The 14,996-nt window shown below is 31.0% G+C and overlaps 1 protein-coding gene across 5 annotated transcripts in view; it reads right to left on the reverse strand.

Annotated features, from left to right (window-relative positions):
- LOC131842529 (cytohesin-1) overlaps positions 1-14,412 on the reverse strand; it is a 52,780-nt gene extending 38,368 nt beyond the window's left edge. Inside the window, exons 1-2 of one of the 5 annotated variants that reach the window (XM_059191095.1) lie at positions 14,270-14,412; positions 14,068-14,141 (exon numbers count right to left, since the gene is read on the reverse strand). In XM_059191095.1, coding sequence (XP_059047078.1) covers positions 14,068-14,141; positions 14,270-14,348 — 153 coding nt within the window. In that variant the 5' untranslated portion in view covers positions 14,349-14,412. Of the gene's footprint in view, positions 1-9,717; positions 10,050-10,226; positions 11,148-11,642; positions 11,815-14,067; positions 14,142-14,269 lie in introns of those variants that run through there. The other 4 variants (XM_059191092.1, XM_059191090.1, XM_059191091.1 and 1 more) reach the window with 4 other exon arrangements.
- Positions 14,413-14,996: the final 584 nt, after the last annotated feature.

Consider the following 14,996-nt stretch of genomic DNA (forward strand, 5'->3'; position numbering starts at 1 on the left):
TGTCTGCGGTTTTCACTAATGTATTATAGGTACTTCTTATTCACTTAAAATCCATTGTTAATTACGGTCTCGAAACAATAAAGTTATAAAACATTGTTATTTCGAATGGTATTGGCAACAAATTCGCAGAGTCAGTTAGTAGGTGTTCCGTCATTATATCAATAGTTTTTAGTATAAATTAAATTTGGACATTCAAAATTAAAACTAACTGACAGTTCTGTTTATAAAGTATTTAGCAGTGATTTGTCACCGTCACACCCAGTGACCTGTTCGACCTCGAATCGGTCATTCTCCACAGCCACATTCCTACCATACGTACACACACATACAACGATTATACCTACGACACAAAAACGTTTAGTATTTCAGGATATAATAATTCTTACACTTTCACCACAGCGCAGAAGTTTTAAATACGTACCTGAAAAAATTTTAAATGTACAAATTAATTCGCGTTAATACCACCAAAACTTCACAAACAAAAGGCAGCCGTAACATTGAGATCCAATTTATTTTCCAATTTATGAAAATCAATATTTCTTTTATAAATTACAATTATTCAATTAAACCCATTACAAAAGTTAACATTCCAAATTAAAATATTAATAGGCAATTGTACTCAAATATAAAAAGCAGCAATGATGTTAATAAAATCAAACCAAATTATTCTTGAGCCCAACAACCCTGGTCACAAAAAGAAGAGGCAAGCAACACACAATGGGTTCATATTTCCGGCCTGCGGTCATGCACTTGTACAGAACAGAACAACTTTGAAAGATTTTCGCTCGGCGCAAGCACTAACAATCTGCGCGTAAAGCCGATTGTAAATCTGGCATAGAGCCAAAAAGGGAAGAACGGACACCGAAAGACATTAGAGAAAATTAAGAGCTCCACCATTCAAATTACTTTGCATCGACTTGATAGAATAAGAACTAGACAGATATAAATATATATTTGATAACTGTCTTCAAATTAAATAAAAAGTTAATAAATTTAGCCGAATAACGTAACGACAATTAATTATTGGTAGACATTATTACGCATAATTATATAAACAATATTGATAATATGAAATAATTGAAAAAAGATTAAAAACCTATTTTGATAAATGCATCTGAAAACTTTATACCATTCTCTGAGAATGGTATAAAGTTTTCAGCTGCATTCTCTGAAGTCTCTGCAGTCTACCAATAATTAATTGTCGTTACGTTATTCGGCTAAATAACAGACGAGTGAGCAAACAGACAATTTATTTCAATTAAACAACTGAACTTGTCTTCCTTCCTATAAATAAACGAGTGTTATGTCCCTCCATTATACTTCGATAACGAACGAGGGTCAAACAGGCGGGATAAGAGCAAAAAACACATTTGCCGAGGAAACTAACGAGACAGTTGGTATGTGAACAGTGGCGCGTGGAATATATGCAAAGGCGGCGCGGACAACGCCCTCACGAATCACAAGCACACCATCGGCAGCCTGTTATGATCAGATTTGTTACGTTAATAAAATAAAGAAACCCCAACGGATTCCTACCTACTCTAAACGAGCTATGCATAACAAAAGCCATTAAGAGACGTGTCGAATACCAAATAGGTTATTTTGTTGTTGCTCTGAAGAGAAAGGAGAACTGAAATTATCTGAAACCTACATTCTATCTGTATTCTAAAAATGTTATTGTGAGTCAAAATTCACACGCATGCGAACTGTGAGAACGTACAACTACCATTTATGTAACTATAAATTTCCCATTTAACCCCAACTGTAATTACTCGTTACCAAGTCTCATTTTACAGAAAGACGACATGATAGCAGTAATTTTATACGATCCAATCTAAAATCATTTCAGATTGGAATTCGAACTTTCAAAGAAAAACACTACTTACAGATTATCGACACTACATTATATTTTTTCGTTATTGTTAAAATAGTTTCAAAACCATCATAAAAGAACCTGCAAAAACAAAGTAACTGAAACAACTTGACTTCCGTTTGGTTCAAAGTTTCAAGTAGGTTCTATGATAAAAAAGCCACATGGCGGGGCACATGTTGAATAACCATAGGTACACTTTTTATGACGACCGTGGCCGTGAATATTCACAATCGAATAGGGACTTCCCTGGATTTTATTGGTTTTAAAAACATATTATTTCCAATGCATTAATCAAATCTAAAACAACATTAATTAGTATTCTATTTAATTACCTATAACTGATTCATTCGAAAACAAAAATTTCGGTATTTTAGTTCATTTATATATTTACGATAATGTTTAGTCATTTGGGATGGCTGCTTTGGGATGGATAAAAAGAACATTGCGCTTTTTCTTTTGCCATAGCCGATCTGGCCATAGTATAACATATCTATACAATTGGCCTTATAGACTACATACATTATAAAAATAAAAAATTTACATACTACAATTTTACTAAAAGTAATTATGAATACTTAATGAAAGAATGATTTCAATGTGAAGGTTACACTATAAATAGAATAGACGTGGATAATATATAGGAATAATAAATCAAAATGTCTACTGCAATCTCATACTGATTCTGCAAAATGTTACTTTATAACATAACAAAAATATAACAACGTTTGACAGTCGTCGCGTTGTGCAATCGTTAGTCAAAACTTCCAGACTTGACATCCAAACCAAAACTTGAAAATACAAAGTGAAATAAACAGCAGGTAAATTCAACACAACAGATTGAGTAACATCCCATAACATATATTTTTTTTTTCATTATAAAAAGGCTGAATATGAATCCGTTTAGTTTTTGAATGTACCTAATATAGCTTATTTGGCACTTATTATTTCACACTTTTTAAAATAATTATGTAATCACATTTATCGACAGTTAAAGGGTCAGTTAATAACTTTTCTTGATCTAAGAGTTAAGTAGTACGCGGATAATAAATAATTAGAATGACACAATATATATAAGAATTACCTCTTTAAATATTTTTTTAATTTATAAACAAGTTTCTATTTCAAATATCTGTAACAAAAACTACGAAGAGTGAGAACTGTCAGAAATGGCCCCCTGTACAAATATCACAGAACAAAAAAGTTGGGGCTTCATTATGTCTTTAGTGAGGCACTCAGCGGGCATTAGTTCACCCCATGGGAGCATCCCAATCTGTTAGTTGCACCGCGCCACGCCTTTTAGAAAGGACAACGTTTCGAGTGGTAACCTTTGTCGCGCTTCTCTGCTATAAATCCAGTTACTTCAAATGTCAAGAAGCTTGTTACTCTAGTTTTCGAACAACAATATTACTCTAAATGAAAACTAATTTTTTGTTTTATAAGGCGTGCGTGCACATTAAAAAATCAGCACATTTTTTTTAATAAACTAATAATTTCGGTGTGGCAGTATAAAAACATTTAGATACATTTTTTATATATCACTATAAAAGTAAGTTTTACATAGTCCAAAAATAAATATTGAAGATATAATTTAAAACTAAAATAAAAACAATATTAATGCAATTATTATTTCACCACGCTTTGAGCGATCTTTATAAAGTGCGAGTTTGGGTATCTCAGAAGTTTGATTCATTATTATTGATTGTTTTTATAGGCCTATTTGAAATTAATATATATGAACAATTTGTTTCTACTCAAAGACTAAAATGCTGCTAACCGAAAACAAGTAGAAAATGTGCGGAAGCGAGATGGAAGACAGTTATCCTCTGGTGTGTCACAACTGTGACACAGTAGCGGGTACATATGACATAAATATTCACGTCACGTACAACGACAGTAGCTGTGGACATGACGTACAAAACCTTATTAATTATAATAATGAATATGAACATAAAAATGTACGCCTACGCCAGAGAGTAATTAAAAGCTTCAATAAGAAATTTAATGGCTAGTTTATTTTTGGGTCATTAATGTATTAATAACCTATATTTAGGGAAATGATGTATAAAATAAACATTTAGTTAAATTTGTCCGTCAAATACAAATTGAATGGCACTAATAACCTAGGGATGCATATTCTCAATATATGAACTGGCAAACGATTAGCCATGAAATAGTCTTTGTATTGCACGTGACCAATGTTATAACATATTTTTAAATAAATTTGTTATTTAAATAAATATTCTAATTATTTATTGCCCTAACAACCAGTCATTAGAACCTTGATACAGTGATCCTAATGTTAGTAGTTAGTACATTGCATTTGTGTATATGCGCCAATTAAAAGTAAACCAACCCAAGTAAAACTAGTTGGACGAGACAGCGACCGTGGCGTCGTCCCCCACCACCCCGGCAAGGTCAAGGCACCCCTCCTTGTCTTGATGGATGCTATTCCTGGATCGCTCCCATTCATAATACAACATACAGTCCTAATTGAAGTATTGTACACAGAAATTATTTTGGGGAAACGTAGTTAAGATAAGTCGGCAATGAAAACATATTATTATTTCCTGACATCTCTTTTATGACAATAATAATAATATGTCTTTATGCATATTATTATTACTTATCTTCATGAATTATTTACAAACAAAGTCACCATAACAAAAACATACAAATTTGTATGAAAATTGGAGAAAAAATCTTTAGGTCTCCTTAAATAAAATGTCGTTGAAACAAGGCTTTTGAGTTCTTTTATTTTTATTTGCACTAATATTATAAAGAGAAATTCCATTTAACTTCTGGACGGATTTCAAATTATTTTCTCCCTGACAGACTGTACTAGAAAATTTTTGTATCTAAACCAGTACAAAAACTTCAATAATGTAATGCAAGGAGCTAAAAATTTGTTATTAAATGTCCACTCATGCGAAGCCGGAACATGCTACTAGTTAATTATAATTATTTTGTGATCAATTATTCCAATGGAGCAAAAATATTTTCTACATACATTTTTGTTATACATATCTACTACACATGCATGTAAAAATCTGAATTAACCTCTAGCGTTGTTATTATTACGAATACGATTGTGATTGTTTAGAAGAATCATTCTTATTACGAAATATAGACAATACGTTGTGGAGTATTGCTTAAAACACAAAATTATGTAAGACTAAACAAATGGAGTTAACAAATGCAATTACGTAGATGCAGTTGTCTAAATTTGACTCGTTAGGAAATTATTAACTCCCACGATGATGCATCTATCTATCAAACCGTAGTCGAAGTAATATCATTGAGTATACAATGAAATGCAAGCTTCAAATGTTCCAATTTCAATGTTACGTGTTGGAAATGTAGAACACGAGAAACTTTGCAATGTCACAATGCATATAGTGTAAATGTCCTTTTACATTTGACATTTGATGATGAGGCCATAAATAGATGAATCTGGCCTAAAACCGCCGTAATAGATAACTCATATTCGGAGTTGTATAGACCCCATGTGGTAAGCGAACATAAACGTAGAAGTTGACCAAGACCAATTAATTACAAGTACAACAAGTACAGGCTTAAGCAGGCATAAGCTTAACCTATTATTTTTGAACGAAATACAAGTAAATGGATATTTCACCACATAACCTGAGGTCATCAATGCTAATTAGCTAAGTTATGATAGAGATGGATAAGAGCAAACAATCAATAAACTTTACGATTCTATTTCGTAGCGTAGAATACCTCAAAACGAAGACAAATTGGTAAATTGCTGTTTATGTAACAGTTTCGCAACGCAATGATATTATTAGGACAATGCGGATGTAGTAATCTTAGAGTCAATTACAGACAATAAAGTCTAGAAGAGTGTATCGTAGCTTTACCGTTTATCATCGGATCTCATAGGAATTTTGAAAAATCCACCATCCATCACTATCCAGTTCGGCTAGCTGCTTCAGTTTAGGCGAACCGGTCAGAAATTCAACTCATAAATTTTTTGTCAATCTTTGACTGTCACATAGCATTTAATATTTAAAATATATTCCCATTTTCAAAAGACCTGTTAACTTAGTCTAAACGAAATTTGGTGACTACAAGTTTGTATTTGTATCTAGTAGTGGTTAAGCTTATTAACTTATTAAATTAAGATCCCTATTTTTGAGATTAAATAAAGTAGTAGGCATAAACCTATACCAGGATATGAACATATAATAAAAGAATCGAACTTCTAGTAGCTTTACGCTATTTGTTGATATGTGAATTAGCCAATTTACGTCAGTTTTTTTTTAGCAATAAGATTCAAGATAAGCACAGAGCAAGATTATTCTACAATATTAACTAATTAGCTGTACCTTTCTAATAGCTTAATTATTTTGTAAATATAGATATTGATAATTTTATTAGATACGGGTAATTACGAACGAGACAATTATAGTAATTACATTAAATAGTAACTAATAAATTAGAAAATAATTAAACATCTAAATATATATCTACTTAGAATTTTGAATTTTCCTACTCGTAAGTGATTCCAACTACATTCCAATCATCCAATTCATAACATATACCATTGTATTATACCATAATATTTTACTAGTTTTAAAAACAAATTAATATCTGTTGAAACGAATTTATCTCGACATTATTCTAACCTATCCCTCTGCATTTTATATACTAGCATGATCTCTCTTTAAAAGAAATTCCATTTTATACTACCAGGGGCGCATTATAGTCGTACAATGTACCACGTTATGCATGGACGAACCTTTTATGTGGGCTTTTTATTTCACCGAGTCATGAAACTCGAGCAAGTCAATACATCTGTTACTAGTTGGTTTTTTTTTTTAACTAAAACATGTATAAAAATGTGCACAAAACAATAAACATTATTCAAATCATTTACAAGAGAAAGACAAATGTGAACTGACATTGTCAGAGCCACGTTGTTCGTCAACACAAAGGCGGAATCTCGCCAAAGTTTCCAGGCGGCGGGTGTCAAAATTAATATATCCCTGCAAAAGGGACTCGGCACTGCAAAAGGGTTTAAGGGTTACTTTAATTAAGTCTATTAAGAATTTCTATCTAAACGCGCTTCGTTGTTTTGTTCTTACGAAAGATACGTATTACACACACCTATAAAAACCTTATCTTCTATAAAAATATATAATCTTCCTTCATATTATAATTTCATATCCATCAAAAAGAACGGAATTAAACTATGAATTCATATCATATTTTCATATGTGCACAACAATATAAAAAAAAATTATGTAAACAATATTAGGTACCAACTGTTCATAATTAAAAAAAAATGAACCTAATACCTATGCAAAGTTAAGGTGTTTGGTTGAAAAACTAAACTAGGCTTGGTTAATGTATGAGTCACGCATTGCGATCGTACCTATACAATGCGGAAATAATTTCATGCAAATACAACATACACGAAGAACAGGCGGTCGTTTGAATAACAGAAGAACACTCGTTAGTTTATATTTTTATGACCCCAAATATTAATTTGACTATTCAATAAGAGACCTATGGAAGTTAGACTGTGTAAGTATGCATTTATCCATAAAATTATAAGACATTTTATTAATGTGACTAATACTTTTGCGTGAGAGAATAAATAGTAAAAAATATAATCATGTTAAAAAAATAATCTTCAAAATATTACATTACAGAATATAATTACTATATATAGAACATTTTATTACTATTATTTTCCGTACTATGTGTATAGGAAATTATTAATGGAATAATTCATTTATGTCGCCGTATTTAATTTCAGTAACTCAAAAGACAAATTTGATAGCAACAGAAGATTGTTCCCATCAAATTCAGAACTGACATTTCTCTATCATTTGGTAATCATTGAGTAAATTATACAAATAGAATGCGAGATATCATTACGGTTTCGACCCCATTAATAATATTGACATAGTACTATTGTACTCATTTGTAAGTTATGTAAGATAATTACAATAAACCACATAAATTCCGCATGTTAGTTAAAGAAATCTTTCGGACTTACTAATACGAGTAGCAATGTAAGAGATGGTCTTGAACAATAGTAATGCTACATTACTATTGTTCAAGACCATCTCTTACTGCAAAATAATGAATTGATTGTGTTAGAAGATAGTTGTTTCAAGAGTCCTGTCACCATGTATGTATAGTAAGTAAAAGGTCATACAAATATAATTCCAGTATTCACTTTTGTAGTATCTGTCCGCTTTACATTTCATTCACTTTCTAAGTTTCACGTCTCTTTTGTCACATTAGAGAAAATAGATTTTGTGAAGTTAGTAGTTAAATTATATTTAATATAATTATAATGCTCCAAATAGTCCCAAACTACGCAGAATTTATATATATTTATTTTAAATACATACATACAAACCCGCCCAGATCAATCTGATTTATTAGACGGAAAGGGATAAATAGTAATGTGAACTAATAAGTTCTAATATGCACCATTGCAAGCAATGTTCCATATCATGTTGACCTCCACATGGTTCCCCCTGCAAACTATCGTAATAAGTTCTTGGTAAACCATTTGGGCTTACTGGCCTGATCCCCAATCATGATATCATCCACTGGTGCCCGTTCAGCGTAAACCATTAGGGCAAGCGTGTGCGCCATTACATTATCGTCCATTAAAAAATCAATTTATCGCAGTATTATCGCGACAGAGGGCTAAGTATATATACATGCATTAAAAAGTATCGAAATAAATGTACCATAAAAAATCCAAATATCAAAACATTATAAAACGATTCATTACAATAATGAGACAATCAAAATCAAATTCAAACTCTATACCTTACGCCTTGTCTCTCTATCTGTCTAATATATTTTTAAACAATTTAGCGATGGGTTCATTTTTTTAATTCAGCCGGTCTAACTTTGGTTGATATCATCGTAAAAAATAGGCCATCATTGTGATAAGATACACCACTACCTAAAGTCATTGAGATGACTAATTACAGAACAACAATAAAATGTTATTTACAACCTGACGAAAATTTACAAAGAGAGGACTAAATGCATTAATTTAAATAAATACAATATTACTTCTTGGAAATGTTTAATTTATGTTCTTATATATGTATAGTAAAAATAACTTAATAATAAAAAATGACTGAATGAATGAAACTGATAGTTATTAAATCCCGGGACCTGTAATATAGAATTGCAACATTTCTGTACTATTTAGGCATACTGGTATTTTAACGATAAAACAAAAAATCTATAGTTTATTATTAGTAATAAATGATGTTAGTTATTTATGTACGGAACTTTCAGTATACATGTACTATACATACACCTAAATAAGTAAATTAGTACTTTAAATAGAAGTTTACTTTAAATAGAATAACAGTTGAATTTCTTGTTAATTCTCAACTGTCACCAGTACCATTATATTAATGACTAGTTGTACCCACGACTTTGTCTGCGTGGAATTTAACTTTATTATTCTAAAATAAAAAAAAAGATCCCGTCAAAAAAGGTCCCGTCAAAAACAAAAATTGCAAAAAAACATATTTTGGTGTATGTACCGTATTTATATTCGTATGCATGTAGTAAAAAACGGTTATTTCAATATTACAAACAGACACTTCAATTTTATTTATATGTATATATAAATAAAATTGGAGAGAATATAAATAAAATTTATATAGATTAAATGCTTTGAATAAATTTATAAATTAAAATATTATGCCGTACGCAGACGCAAAGACCATGATCGATCTAGCGCATTTGGATTAAAGCCAAATGTAGTGTCCAGCGTAGTATGTCACACTGTATCGTTTTTGTAAACCATGTATGTCGAATGAGAAGATACAGACCAGTCTTGCAATTGTGGTTAGGTCCCAGGCAGATCGCGTCTTGCCACGTGGTTGCCCCCCATCTTTCCTTCTGCCTAATGACCCGTAACTCGTGGGTACAGCATTTTCTTCACGTTTGCGCCGTCCAGCGCCCCTCCGCAGTGATGAAAACCAATTTGAGACAGAGCCACGACGCTCATGTTCGGCCGTTCCCGGCCCGGCTTTGATAAACATTACTTCACAAGTGCCAAGGCACTCCACACATCACACTATAGGCACTGTCAACTTCCAATTCTAAACCGCGATTTTACTAATATTAAGAAAACTAAATATCACACGTTGCCTATTAGAAGCTCACAACAAAAATTAATTAAAGCCAAGAAACAAAGCAAATAAAATGGAAAATTGCGTGACTTCTCGTCGTATAAAACTAGTACTCAGTGAGACCGTAGTACTTTGCCAAATATGTGAAGCTAACAATATTAACAATTGGTATGCAAAGTGCACAAAAAGTTGCATCGATGACACACCTGATCATAGCCGTCGTCGTAGGTGTTCGCTGCGCGGGCGCAACGCACCAGCACCGGCCACCAGAGCGCACCGCAGAGTAGGCGAACATGCAAACACATCTCGCGCCATACACTTCCCGCTAAGGAACGCACTCGACTGAAGATAGACGCGGGGGCCAGCTGAGTTTGGCACCGTGACAATTGCATAAACGTATGTAAAATGCTTTATCTTTCTACGCGTCTGTGACAAGGCTCTTGACAAATATTATTTGCTATAAACATAGATACGAAAGATAGACCGATACAAAGTAATGCCTGATAAATTTATCTCCTTCAATTTCGAGTGTTTCTACTAATTGACATTTTAAGGAATAGGAAAAAACAAATTGATGTTTTATGGGTACAAACTGTAGCATTAAAACATGGACTTGTTATCAGAATGGTGGGCAGCATGCTGCGGAAACGACAAAGGAAATGTGATAAAACTATTGTATCGCGAACTTTGTCCGGTAATACACACCACCGACATCAAAACAAATAGCAGTGAGTCAACAAATTTTGATAAATAAATTATTATTCATTTTATTATATACTTAACAACCTACTTTGCTTTTTCTGGTATGAAACATTCTACAAATGGTAAATAATATTAAAAATAAAAACAATTGTAGGGTCAAATAGTCCAATTCAATTCAACACCAATCAAGCAATGATATGAAATTTTATGCAAGTTTTAGAAAGATTGTACGTCTATTCTCAAAACGGGACTACCGTTTGATGAATTAATGAAATTTCATTCATTGAAATTCCAGTACTATTGTAGTACATACAAACAAGTGATTAGTCACTAAATTGTTCATCATCATCTGCTTCTTCCTTATCCCATTAGTCACTAGATTGTTATAGGCAGATTTCTTATTCATTATAATAATATAGAATTTAGAAAGGGAAGAATCTGATACAATTCATTATAATAATATAGCAAAATTAAGAAAATTAACCAGAAATCATGTTTATAACAGGTGATAAATGTCAATAAATATATCATGTTTATATGTAATCACATTTATATAGTACCTACATACGTTGATAGGAATGATAATTATGCAGTCTGTTCTTTAGCTACCTATAATAAGATATGACAGGCAAGTATTGTAAATAAAATGAGAACTATTATAAATATATTGCAAATTCTTATTTATCAAACTTCAAAGTCATAAAATATTAATATAAAAACAAATGAATATAAAAGAACACATGGGTATAAATGTATTTTTTTTTTCAACAATAAATATTGAAGAAATTATAAAATACAAAAATTATAACATAACGGAATCAAAATCAATAAGGTACAATAACAAAATAAACCCCTGACGTCTGACGAGGAACGAAATCACAGCAATTTCCACTTATCCGCCTTATCACTGACGAACTTACGATTAAATGTCACACGAACGACGTTTCGATATATTATGAATGAAAACTGGTTTTTTGTACTGTAGTATTACACTTCACTAAAATATTTGTTGAACTTTCCAAACAGGCCAGGTTCATTACTGGCAAACGGCACAAACCGTAGCGCGATACGCAACACGTCAACACTGTGCGCTCTCTGACACTGACTGACTTACTACAGTATAGTACGTTGGTATGCATTGACGGCTTACGTCAGACCACTCGCGTATTGAATGAAACGAAATAGGGGTGCGGGAAATTTTGGACAGACGTAACAAAAGATTCGTAGAAATATTATTATAAAGACTTCTTTACCTAAAAAAAACTGTAGGTAAAAATACTTCTGAAATAATTATGAGTACAATATATAAAATTTATAAATATAATAATTACATTTTTCTTTACAAAAATAAAAGTTTTAATAAATTTATGTAGTCCTTAGATATATTATCAAAGTGAAAGCTTATTTGCCATAGTAGATTAGAATTAGTCATATATGAATCATACAAAAGGTATTTATAACTGTTTGAAATTTGAATACACTAATATTGAGAATGAAATTAGTAATAATGAAAAGATGTTTATTAAATTTCTATTTTTTTAAATAGATATAAGATGAATTAAAACAAAACTCTAAAATATTTTTAAGTAGTGTTTGTAGGTATTACAGTGTTTCAGATTTAGTTACTAATTTTGAAAATATGTAATTCAAGGTTATTTATGGACTACTTTGATTTAATTACAAAGTAGCCAAACCAAAAGTATATTTTGTATATTGTATCAATTGTCCAGTACAATCTCAGGTTAGTTTATGGGTAGATGGTACTGGGTGAATTGTCCAGATTTACTAATTTATTAATATTTATTACATTACTGAATGAATAGTGAAAATTCTATAATTTGTTAATACAATCTATACATATAAATAAAATTAGAGTGTCTGTTTGTAATATTGAAATAACAGTTTTTTATAACTGCATATTAATATGAATATGATACATACACCAAAATAACATTTATTATCATTTTTTTCTGTCTCTCTGTCGGTCTGTTTGTTCCGGCTAATCTCTGAAATGGTTGGTCCGATTTTGACGGGACTTTTTTTGACAGGTAGCTGATGTAATAAGGAGTAACTTAGGCTGCATTTATTTTAGAAAATTCTATTATTTTAATAAAAATAAAGTTAAATTCCAAGCGGATGAGGTCGCGGGAACAGCTAGTATCAAATAAAATTAAGTAAATGACTTCGCATTCATGGCCATAAATAAAACACATCATGTTTTATGTTTTTTTACTCTTCCACCATCCTTGTCACTTGTCACATTTGAAACTCCTCGCTCCAGTGTGACATCACATATTTTGCAACATAGTAAATACTTTATATTAATCATTAATAGTTTTAATTTTGTTTTCTATTTACTTAGACATATATATTAAATCTTAGAATGTGACATCATAAAGTTAAACCATCTCCCATTCCTGTTTGCTTTGGCTGTTGTTATTTAATAAATAGGGATGGGCTATTTCAACAACAACAGCTGGATTTTATCCAGCTAATTTGCATATAATAATAATATAAATAAAATAAGGCTATATATGTGTATCATACATAATACATTTCAAATGATGAATATTTTAGATATCTATTAAGTAATTTTTAGTAATACAAACTACTCCAGTTCCCCTATTGCAACTAATGTACCTTGAGATATTGACTTCCACACAGTTTCACAGGGTACACTGCCCTTACAAAAGATTAATGATTGATTCCTGGGGAATTTATGACAATGGGTTAACTAACCATACTAAGTTTCATCCCAATATCCATTTATGCGCTGACAATGTACAGCATTAGTGTAAGTGGAAGCACTATTCAATCATCATCTGATAATTAAAATAAGTATGGACGGTAGTTTCAAAGATAATCATAAATCATTTTTTACCCCACAATCTGATGAAAATTGTACTTCTCTTAATATTATTACAGTAATATTAAAATTAATTTACTTCTTGTGTATAATTATTGGTTACTCAATGCTCATCCAATGATTACTTTAAAATCAGTACATATATAATGTTACAAAAAAAAATACATTACTGATGTAATGCTTATATCAGAAATATAACAAATAAAAACTCTTGAGTAGTCCTGACTCATATGTCATTTATATTTTCTACTTGTAAAGGACAGCTGAGAAACAGTAATGACTGTAATAATCATTACTGTGTAAATTGCATTAGACATTTTTAATTAGAATTAAAAAATAAATTATTATGTGCCATATGATAGAAAACGAATTGCAGTATTTAATACAATATCACGCAAATCGTCACATACAAACAAACAGTTTCATTAAAACAAGGTAACAAGTGAATACATCATCAAATTTTGATTTAGCTTGCATACCTGTATTTCCAACAGCAATTCAGTTTTTCTTCGCCTTATATCGATCAAAGTTTTTTGCTGCTCTGGTGTCAACTCTGTAATTATTAACAATACTGATAAAATTTATTCAACACTTAATTTTAAAATCAAGCCATTGAGGTCATCTTAAGAAAACAACTTTATCGACATCATACGTCCAGACAAAAAGTGTATAATGACTTACCAGTGTGGGTGAAAGGGTCTCCATGATTACTTGCAGCATTATTTCCTCCAAGGGACAAATTTTCAAATTCACTTATCATTTCTTAAATATTCGTATAATAATATACAAAAGTTTACATGTTTGTTAACTGTTGACTGGCGGCCATATTTATTTACTATATTATTTTTTTAAGTCAGTGTTGCCAACTCCATAGGTTAAAAGTTATACAAATTTTCGTTTACATTAGATCAGTTACTGTCACTTTACAGTACTTTCCAGTGATCATTCTGATAGTTCAATTTCAAACGTTAGAAGTTTTGTTAAATATTGATTAATTTAAACTAAATAGTGTATGTTTAATATATAGAATTATATTCTGCATTAAATTAGGCTACAAAATCTTTATGATAATAGTCTTCATGTGGTAGCCTGAAGACTACAAGTAAAAATGAATAGAAAATACAGATAGATCTACCATATTCACATAGAAACAATTGTGCTCATCACGAGTAAGTTAAAATTTATTATATAAGCAACATATGTGGCGTTGATTACATTATATATGAAAATACTTGTTTTTTTTTTTATTTTTTTATATTAGTACCGCACAAGTACTATAAATATATATATAAATTCCTTATTGATCTCTGAAAATAACTGTAATATCCCTGTACTTTTTATTATAATATTGATAATGAATGCGTTTAAAAGTCTAGTTTGAATTTGAATTCATAAAAGTATAGTCGTA

The sequence above is a fragment of the Achroia grisella genome, unplaced genomic scaffold, assembly GCF_030625045.1.
Source record: "Achroia grisella isolate CSIRO2021 unplaced genomic scaffold, CSIRO_AGI_Agris_v1 utg241, whole genome shotgun sequence".
In the NCBI taxonomy this organism is placed as follows: Eukaryota; Metazoa; Arthropoda; class Insecta; order Lepidoptera; family Pyralidae; genus Achroia; species Achroia grisella.